A 9757-nucleotide genomic window follows, 5' to 3' on the forward strand; every position below is an offset into this window, starting at 1 on the left:
TTCTTATTTACATAACCAAATTGACAATATAACATTCACTACTGCCTTAAAATATTAACATTATTATAATAGGAAAAAGTTCCTATGTGAGGTGCTTATAAGTATGGAGAACCTTTTTAGAAGCAAAACAAAACAAAAAAAGCACACAATAGTCCCCCTAGTGCAATCTCTCAACTGGTAAGCTCCCCAACAAGGATTGCTGCATAGACTTACATATTTTTGCATAATCAACAACGGCTTTTAGAACACTTTAAATGTAATACATGCTCAATAAATATTTGCAGACTGAATCTCACATAACAGAACTCTTGCACAAGGTAACAAGAAGTGAATAACACCTTCAGAGAGTCCTCCTGGGCTAACACCCAAGGAAACACTGACAAATCCTAACAATTCGTCCATTGAAAATGTTCTGTTGATTGCCTGTGATTAGTTAATTCTGTTAGTCTTTCACTGTGCTTATGGTATGTTTTATTATTGCTGTCAATATTAATTTAGTAACAGAGTCACAGAAAGTAAAGCTAAAGGAACTTGCAAGGTCATCTAGTATAAACTTTTCATTTTACAGACAAGGAAACGAGGGTCTACTTTTCTCACAATTAACACTTTGGCACTTGTCACTGCTTTCCCTGGTTCCCTAACTGAATAAAAGAGTTTTATTGCACTTTTTTGCTTGGGTTAATATTACAAGGTTAACATTACAAGTGAATGAATGGGCATTCCTCAAATGCCAGTCTCTAGCATAGTACTTTGTATATAGCAGGTACTCAGGTTAAGTACTTACACACTGTTCTTGCTTAGTGTTCAAATTTGAGTAAATGGCAATGTTCATTTTAATTATTTTCATTTGTACAATTTTAGTGTGCAACATTGTTTTTCTAATATAAAAAGTGATGTGACACAAGTTTTTACTCAAAGCGTTCTTTTGTAACAGATAAAACACTTCTGTCTTTTCCACCACTGTGAAGCTCATTTCCCCCAATAATACCAAAAACTAATAGTGAGATAGAAACCAAATCAGTTTTGCACATAACAGTCAAGACACCTCCCAGTGGGGAGAGCAAATTGGTAAATTATTTATACACACACACATCCATTACCTAAGAGCTAAACAATAGGCCAGAAAATCCAGGGGCTTCAAATTGCTTAACTTGCCTTCCTGGTCAAGAGGGAAGACAATTAGTTTCAAATCATAGAGGAAAGCAAGGAACTGCCTTCTTTCTGTAATCACAAACACTCGGTGTTGGGATGCAACCATCACAGCTGGCCTCAATATAGACAAACAAAAGCACCCTTGGTGTGCTTGGTATGGAAGACAGGCTAAACTCAGGGTAAGCAGCATGTTCAACCAACTAATCAAAAATAATGAAAGCCAGCTAATGTACTAGTCAGTTTCTCATTTTAAAGCAAAATGCAGATCAGGGACTTATGGTTAAAGTAAACTCTGAAGTTATAAGCTTTACAGTAAATGTTTCCCACTGCAGGAGAAGGAACAACAACTATTTCTCAGACAGAGCTAATAAATGCCCTGACCCAGAACCAAGGACAAAATGGAACTGCTGAGTTCTAGTATATGGGACAGAATCAGGTCTAATATGGTAACACCATGTAAACCTTTTGGATCATCATACTTTGCTCACTGTAACTAATACGTAAGAAAGTAAAATTGGGTTTAAATTAGAATTTAGAAAACATCCAAATGGTCCACATACATAATTCCAGTTTATTTATAATTTTAAGCCTAAAATGTATGAGACTCAGAAGTCTGTATGACTTACAGGACTGAATAAAGACAAGGAACTCTGGCCACGGCATGCACAGCTTCCAGGGTCTGATAATGAATGAGAGGAATCCTAGTTTTCCTGTCATTTAATTTATCTGTTTCCAAAAAGTGGGTAGAACAGTGACACATCTTACAGGACTATTTAAGAAATGGCTTATACAGTCTTACTTACAAATAAAAGCTTATATAAATAACAATTGATAACTAAATCTTTTAAGAATCCCTGAATTCATTTGTTGAGTAAATACAGTATTAGAACATTTTCTACAATAAAACATCAAGATTTCTTTCAATTTCTAGGTAAAGGTTTGTTGTTTATGTTACAGCCTAATGGCAAATATGTTAATCACTCCCACCCATGAAAGCATGATTATTCTTATAACTAATCACCAACATACGGAAGAGATATCAAATGTAATTTTTTCTATCCTATTTTTTTCCATAGCAATTTTATCCTATCAGGGTTTCAAGTAAAACTGCTTTAAAATGGAAAAGAAAACACTTAGTATATACATACATATATGTAAACTAAATACAAATTTTCTTTTTTCTCTTTTAAACAATGAAGACACTGCGGGAGATAAGAGGAAAGAAAAACTTGCTTTGGCATTCTTTTTTTAAGTAACCAAACAGGGGTGCAATGTAAGTTCAAGAAGTTTGCAGTGAGGTTAGTTTTGGCTGTTTTAGGTTGCTAGCTTTCTTTTTTTAATGAAAAGTTTGTATTAAAATTCTACTGTTTGGAAAAGATAAACAACATTTTCACAGCATATTCAGGATTAAAATACATCTCTGCAAATAAATCTCCTTTCAAAGTACTAAGTGATTTGGACCTTGTCTCTGGAATGGGAGTGAGGAAGGTCAAGAATAGTGCAGGCTTGTTAACTTGGATTTAGGTTGATGATATTCATAAATATATTACACAAATATTACAACACTATCAAGTTGGCAGTATCTTTATTTTCTAGAACTACCTTAAAAATTATAAATTATATTTCCAATTCTTATGAAATATAGTTTCTGGTCTCATTAGATACCAATGATTTCAACTTTGAACACTTCATCTTTTTTTTCCAAAGTCTCATTTAATGCTTGAAATTACAATGGACATACTTTTATCAAACAGCATTTTAGTTTAATAAACAGAATAAATTAATTATCAACTGAAATAATAAATATCTCATTGTCCAGCTAAAGACCTGCCTCACATGCTATATTTGTTGAATAGGAAGACAAGTACAGACTTGTTTGTAATCTGCAAGTTTAATAATTTAGAAACTATGATCAACCTAAATGCAAAACCCTTTTGATAATTTTTAAATGCCACATTTTGGATTAACATAATTTTAAATCCTCATTAGTAATGATACCAAAGGTTGATGCAGAAAGGAGTACAAAATTGATCTCTCAGAGCATCAAGTTATAAAATAAATGATAAAAAGATACTGTTCCCTCACAAAATGTGAAATGAGATACCTAAAAAACTGTAATCTTATCTATTAAAAATGATTTTAATTTAGCATATACACACTAGTTCAAAGGAGGTGGTGAAGGAGCTTTCATTTTTTAGTGTGTTTATTTTATATAGTCACTTGATGAATAATATAAATCCAGTCTTGTAGAGCAGGGGATATGAGACTATATATTAATTATACCCATTAATGTTGTTTATTATCCACTAATGTCGTTTATTCCAAAGTTCTAAACACAATATGAAGAAATCATTTTTGCAAATAGGATTTCTACACTTGAAAATTAAATGCTAGTAAGTGTGCCATTACAATTTTAAAATAAAGATATAAAATTATATATGTGGGGAGTAAGGTGTTTGTTGCTGTTATTTTTTCTGAGCAAGTAGCAAAAAATAAAGTGCACTCTTCTTCAGGGTAAGTTTTTCCTCACATTAGAGTCAGTGCAGTTAAGCTGTAATGAATGTGTAAATATAAATTATCAATGAAAGAATAATTAAATCACATGATTTACCAAAAAGAGCACTACACTATCATTATCGTTCAGTTGGCTATAAAACTTACTCCTGTATTAAAAATATAAAGTGGAGTTTCCTTTCCCCTATTGTTCTCATAATAAATTAAAATATACATTACTAATTCAACTTTTAAAAATGTGCCTTTCTTAAAAGACTTAGTCCTTTAATTTGGGTGTCCCTTACCTTAAATGTAAAAACCAAGGGGTTTAATGCAATTCAATGATGGGTTCAGAGACACTAAGTTACATCAAGTTAATGGAGGAGGGGGAACCCCACTGATTTCTGGAAACCTTGATGGTAAGCAGAAGATTAACCATCTCTCCCTTTAAATAACAGCTTTTAAAAGGGGGTGAGGATATCCATCAAAGAATAAAGGCTTCTCTCTTTCTCTGTTTCATACACACACATAGAAGACAATCTTACTTATCTGACCTATTCAAGTTGCCAAAACATGACTATTGATTATCGAAGCCAAAAAAAAAATCTCCTTTAAAATATTTAAACATCTTAAAATTAAAACTGAAAGCAAGATACTCAACTGCCAATTACTGTGTAGTAAGAAACTATTAAAGCCTGCACTGACCTACTTCATATTAGCATCATGACAATATGGATGTATGCCAAGAAATAAAAAAAATTACTATATAACAAACCTTAATTTTGTATTTAAAAATTGTCACTTTTTAAATGTCTAATCTAAATACTGTACTGCAATGCCAGTTGTTTTTATGATGCATTTATTTTTAAATTGCAATGAAAGTAAGGAGTTTTGATATTTTAATAGTCATATTCAATGATGGACATGCAAGATTTCATTTGTAAAATCAGAGCTTGTTCTACACCACATTCAATTCTATTTTAAAATTTCTATTAAAAGCAATCTCTTAGACCAAATTCCAAATATTGCTTTCCATTTTTAAAATAGCACTACATTTTACAAAATGTCAGTTAATGAAAAGTCCTACAGAAATAATGCAAGTTCATGTTCAAAGAATATTTACAATGGCTCTAACAGAAGACAGACTTAACCCAGTGTATTTAATTATTAAAAGACTGCCACCAGTCTTTCAGAGTTTAACCTAATGCTGAAAATTCTCATACAAGAAAGTACAGAAATAGCAAAGGGTATCTCATCTATGATTTCTAAAAAGACACGAAATAACAAGACATTTTAAATTAAAACGTTTTTAAATTAAAAAATCACTTTACAGTGTAAACCACCACCTTAAAATACCTTATACCAAAAAAGCCCTTTCTTCAAAATCATGCAAATAAACTCCCTGGAAAGGAAATTTAATCTCAGAATAAAGAAGGCAAAAACACCCAGAAATAGCAGCTAAATCAACGGAAAGGAAGAGACACATTAGGTTTTGTGCTGCATGTTAATATTCTTACGCACAATGTCTGGTGAAAATTCACAATACACTTCTTCCTCCCTGTATGCTTGCAAAAAGGAGTAAACACATTTCACATTCCTCAGTCCCAAATTCATGCCACCATCATGCAATATGACTTAATTTCGACCCATATTCCTCTTACACGTAAGTGAAAAACACATATAACTTATCTACACTCACAATTGAGGAGGGGGTAAAGGCATTTTTTGGCTATGGAGACCAGAGGCTGATGCAAAGTCCACACACCTCCAGAGGTCCTATAAATATGCACCCGACTCTGGATACCCACATTCAATGAATGCATCAGCCTCCTCCTCCGCCCGCCGCCCCCCACCCCCCACCCCCTTTGCAGCAGAAATGTGCCTGGGCTTTTTTACCCCAGCGATGGAGGATCCTCTTACCAGATGGAGTTCTTGATCTTGTGTTGCAGCGCGCTGGCCTCTGTCCCTGGCAGCCCAGGCACAAGGGCTGGCAGAGCCACCCCCGAGTTGGGGACGCTGGAGGGAAGCTGCTGATGGGCATCAGGCTGCTGTGGTGGCGGCTGTTGTTGTTCCTCTGCCATCGCTGCTGGAGGGGTGGGAGGGAGGGAGGGAAGATGGGGGCGCGGGGAAGGGTGAGGGAAGAGACGGGGAGGGGAGGACGAAGGGGGAGAGGAGGAGGAGGGGGGAAGGGAAGAGGAGGAGGAGGAAGGAAGCTGAATAAGCTAGGCCTTTACCCCAGGGCTCGAGTGAGTCGCTTTCGCCTGCCGCCTGGGGGACATCACCGGGGAGACCGAGCGGCTCCTCACGGCAGGGACGCTTCACCGCGGGAGAGGCATGGCGGCGCCCCTCAGCCCCCCGCCGCCGCCGCCGCCTCCTCCCGTCAGCGGCCGGGGCTGGGGGGGATGAGGAGGGGACGTCTGAAGGCGAGGTGGGGGGGGCAAGGTTCCCCCAAATCCAAGAACGGCTGCTCAGGAACTCCGCGGCCTGGCCTTCCTTTCTTGCCCCCCGGGGCTTTCTACTCCGGGGGCCCGCACTGCTGCAGCCCCAAGCTCGGCTCCACGCCACTCCCCACGCCGCCGCCGCCGCCGCCGCCGCCGCTCGCTCCCGGCCCCGCCGCCACCGCGGCCGCCGCTGCCCTGCCAGCCCGGGAGGCAGCCTAGTGCGCGCAGCCGCACTGCGGCCCGGCGCAGACGGCAAAACACCTACCGCTCGGCCGTGGAGGGGGGGGGCGTGGGCCAGCGTGTGCGGGTTACGGGCGCGGACGCAGGGGGCCGGGAGGGGGGCGCACGGGTGCGCAGGACGGGCGCGGGCCAGCTCGGCCCGGAACGCGCGCCGCCGGGGCCGAGGAGGGGACTGGCCAAGCTGGTGGAGGAGAGCAGGAAAACGTGGGGGAGGTGCTGGCGAGAGAAAGAGAACTTGCGTGAGGAGGAGGAGGAGAAACCAAATATTTGGCGTGGAAATGGGATTTTGGGGTTTTTTTTTCTGGCATCTTCAAATCAGGAAAAGTAAAATTAATCAACATTTCCCTCCCTCCCCTCGACAAGTGAGGATTGCTTTCTCCCTGGGTAAGTGAAGAGAACTGAAGCAGGTAAGAGGATAAGCTGACTTTTCAGAAGCCCCCAAAGAAGAACACCCTTTGGAATTAACCACCCTTTGGGTAATTCAGTCTTGAACGGAAATCGCAAGTCAGGAGCTGGGTTGAGTGCTTCTCAGTCGGGCATTCAAAGCCCTCCAAATCTGGCCCCACTTTAGTTATCCAATCATAGCTGCCTCCATCCCCCTGCAAGAACTCCCGGCTCCAATCAGTGAAGTCTCCATGCCATTCTCAACGCGCAGCAGATTCATTCTTCCTTCGTGCCTTTGCTCATGCTGTTCCCCTCAGCTCCCCACCCCACCCCCTTTCCAGGAATGCCCTCCCTCCCTCCTCTATACCGCTCTCAAGCCAACCCAGGCTCTAAGGCACAGCTCAAGTCGCGGCTTGTCAGGGTCCCTGGCAGCCAAGGTCCCTGCCTGCCTCTGAGAGAAACACATGCAGTTCTAACAACATGGAGTCTCAAGCTCCAGCCATAAGCACCTCCTTTGGAGCCAGTTGAACCCTTGGACGCACTCTCTGCGCCCTTCTGCCCATTCATACTTAAGAGACACTTTTGGCCACTAGGACTAAGACTCTGCTAGGAACAAGCAAGTCCCCTTTAAGAGCAGAAGAATTGGCTTTTCTAGGTGGGGCTGATCAGGGCGGCCCGAACGGCCTGGCTGTAGAAGACAACAGCTAAGGCCTCTGGCACCAGATGGAACAGCTGCTCAACTCACACTGACCTTTCTCTGGGCCTGTGGGTGTTGTGAGCTCTTCAGCTTTAACTTTTCTGACAGTTTCTATCAGGTTTCTACCTATCAGGTTCTCTGGCCACTTTCCTGCTGTGCTTGGACTTTGGGCCTTGGAGGCTCTGCCACCTTTTAGAGTCCTGGGTGGGGAATCTGATTGGCTTGGGCTTCCTGGCTTCGGAGTGCTCTCTGCCCTGCCTTGCCCTGGAACTCTCTTGTTTTTGCACCACTGTGCACTCAGGCCTGGCTCCCAGATTCACCCTGAACACTCGCAGATGCAGATGGTGGGGTGTGGTGAAATGGGAGGGAGGAAGGACACCTGGGTACAAAACACAGCTCCTCCATGAGGATTTCAGGCTGCTTCCATCCCTTTGCATCCTGATACCCTTTGCACTGATTGTTTAATACAGATTACCTAAGGTCACTCTTAACCACTTTAGGAAAATATAGGTTGTTTATGAATTCATTTTGCATATGTACCTTTGTGTCCTATGTAAAGAGTATTTTTCTGTACCTAATTGATAGACATGGTGTGTACTAGACAGAAGCTTTGAAGAAGAATAAAAATAGTTGATGTTTGTTGAGCACATTCAGCATGCCAGATCTAGCACTTTCCATATATATCATAGTTATTCCTTCCCAAACTATATATCTACTGTAGGTGCTATTATTCTCCTATTATACGGATGAAACAGAAGCTTAGAGAGGTTAAATAACATTCTTAAAGCTATCCAATTAGTGAGGGAGCCAGGAGTTTGATCCTGGAAGTCTTAATTCCACAATCTGCAACCCATGCTGAAAATGATGTAATACTGAAAAATCTTGAATGTATATGTAAACTCTATATCCATGGAGAAGATGGAGGAAGTAAAAAAAAAAAAAAAGCATTCGGGAAAGTTGCCAAGTCCCCCAGATTCTAATTTTTGACTTGGTCAAGAAAGAATGATGGCTCCACCTTGCCACACCCTGGCAGGGGGAGATCCTAGGGGGTAGGAGATTTCATTCGAGAAAGATAATGTTTCTGAGACCTGTCAAAGGCCTTAGGGAAAGGAAGCTGAGAAACAAGACTTTCTTTTAAAGTACGCTACCCGGTGTCACACAGGCTGGCTTCCCGAGTGCAACTTTTGAGAGCTTTTTTATCCGTTCCATGAACGAGCCATGTTACCCTAGCTGCCACTAGAGGGCTCAGCAGAGCTGCAGCCCTGAGCTGCCCTGCGGTGGGGGTGGAAGGGCGTGCTGTCTAGAGGGCATTGTTGAGACTTTGGGGCCTTCAGGGACCAACAGGAAGCTGGAGGAGACATCTGGGCCTCTTGGGTTTAACCAGCAATGAAAGGGGTGGTGGATAGTATCAGGCGGAAGAGACCTAATTGCCAGAATGAGACATCTTTGCAGGGAGGAAAGGATTAGCCCCCACTGCTCCCTTAAAATCTGGGAGTAGAGTGTGTTTTATTGCAGTCTTCAGAAAGGGCTACAAATAAAATAATGCCACTAGAAACCTAAAAGAAACCTGATAAAGTTACCCAAAATCTTGAGTAGGGACTCACACCAAACCCAGGCACCCTGAGTAAAAGTAACAGTGTAGCCATGTGCTTCTGAAATTGTGTGTCTTCCCCTGTGGTCAACCCTGTATACTAAGGTCTCCGAAGCGCCCACAATCAATGTGGCTCATTTTCTTAGACCTTCAGTTTGACTCAGTGAGAATAGAAAACATTAGAGTAAGCATGAATTTTTAAGATAACACTAGATTTTGAGCTTATATTTCCCAACCCTGAGGAGTCTAAATCTATACTCCCTGTGAAAGTGTACTCCAGTGGAAAATTCCAAGAAACATTGATGTAGTGGGGTAGAAAGACTCTGGTCATTGAGTCAAAAGACCTGGGAATTCAAACCCTCTGTGTCCATCTCTATAAAAATGAAAATAGTGACCTACTTTACAGGGTGGTTATGAGGAGCAACATGTAAAGTTATATCTAAACCACGGAAGTGCAGTATGCAGAGGAAAACAATCTACAAGGTGGATTGTGAGCACCTCAAAGGTAGTGACTGTGTTTTATTTATCCTGGTAGTCCTGGGATACAATTCTTTACTCCTAGGTATTGAGTAAATATTTGTTGACTGCAGGAGGTACTTAGCCTTAATTTTCTTAACCCAATACATTATACCATCATGTTCTTCTATGTCTGTAAACCTTGTCTCTTTTATGAAACTGTAAACTTTTTGTACTGTCCAGACTGTAGCATATACATTTATCATATATTTATCCTGCCTGATATACAATAGTATCAGCCCC

The 9757-nt window shown here is 41.0% G+C and overlaps 1 protein-coding gene and 1 pseudogene across 3 annotated transcripts in view; both read right to left on the reverse strand.

The window, feature by feature from the left end:
- LOC114206294 (spliceosome-associated protein CWC15 homolog pseudogene) overlaps positions 1-5641 on the reverse strand; it is a 45073-nt pseudogene extending 39432 nt beyond the window's left edge. Inside the window, exon 1 of the transcript XR_015768621.1 lies at positions 5566-5641. The product of XR_015768621.1 is annotated as a spliceosome-associated protein CWC15 homolog pseudogene (transcript). The remainder of the gene's footprint in view (positions 1-5565) is intronic.
- The window catches only part of RFX7 (regulatory factor X7), a 136608-nt gene extending 130371 nt beyond the window's left edge, over positions 1-6237 (reverse strand). The window contains exons 1-2 of one of the 2 annotated variants that reach the window (XM_088024806.1): positions 5880-6237; positions 5566-5728 (exon numbers count right to left, since the gene is read on the reverse strand). In XM_088024806.1, coding sequence (XP_087880932.1) covers positions 5566-5726 — 161 coding nt within the window. In that variant the 5' untranslated portion in view covers positions 5727-5728; positions 5880-6237. Of the gene's footprint in view, positions 1-5565; positions 5732-5879 lie in introns of both variants that reach the window. The other variant, XM_088024807.1, reaches the window with a different exon arrangement.
- Between the last annotated feature and the right edge of the window lie 3520 nt (positions 6238-9757).

Source organism: Eumetopias jubatus, unplaced genomic scaffold, assembly GCF_037043125.1.
Source record: "Eumetopias jubatus isolate StellerSeaLion01/CBP00866 unplaced genomic scaffold, mEumJub1_p1.0 scaffold_7, whole genome shotgun sequence".
Lineage (NCBI taxonomy): Eukaryota > Metazoa > Chordata > Mammalia > Carnivora > Otariidae > Eumetopias > Eumetopias jubatus.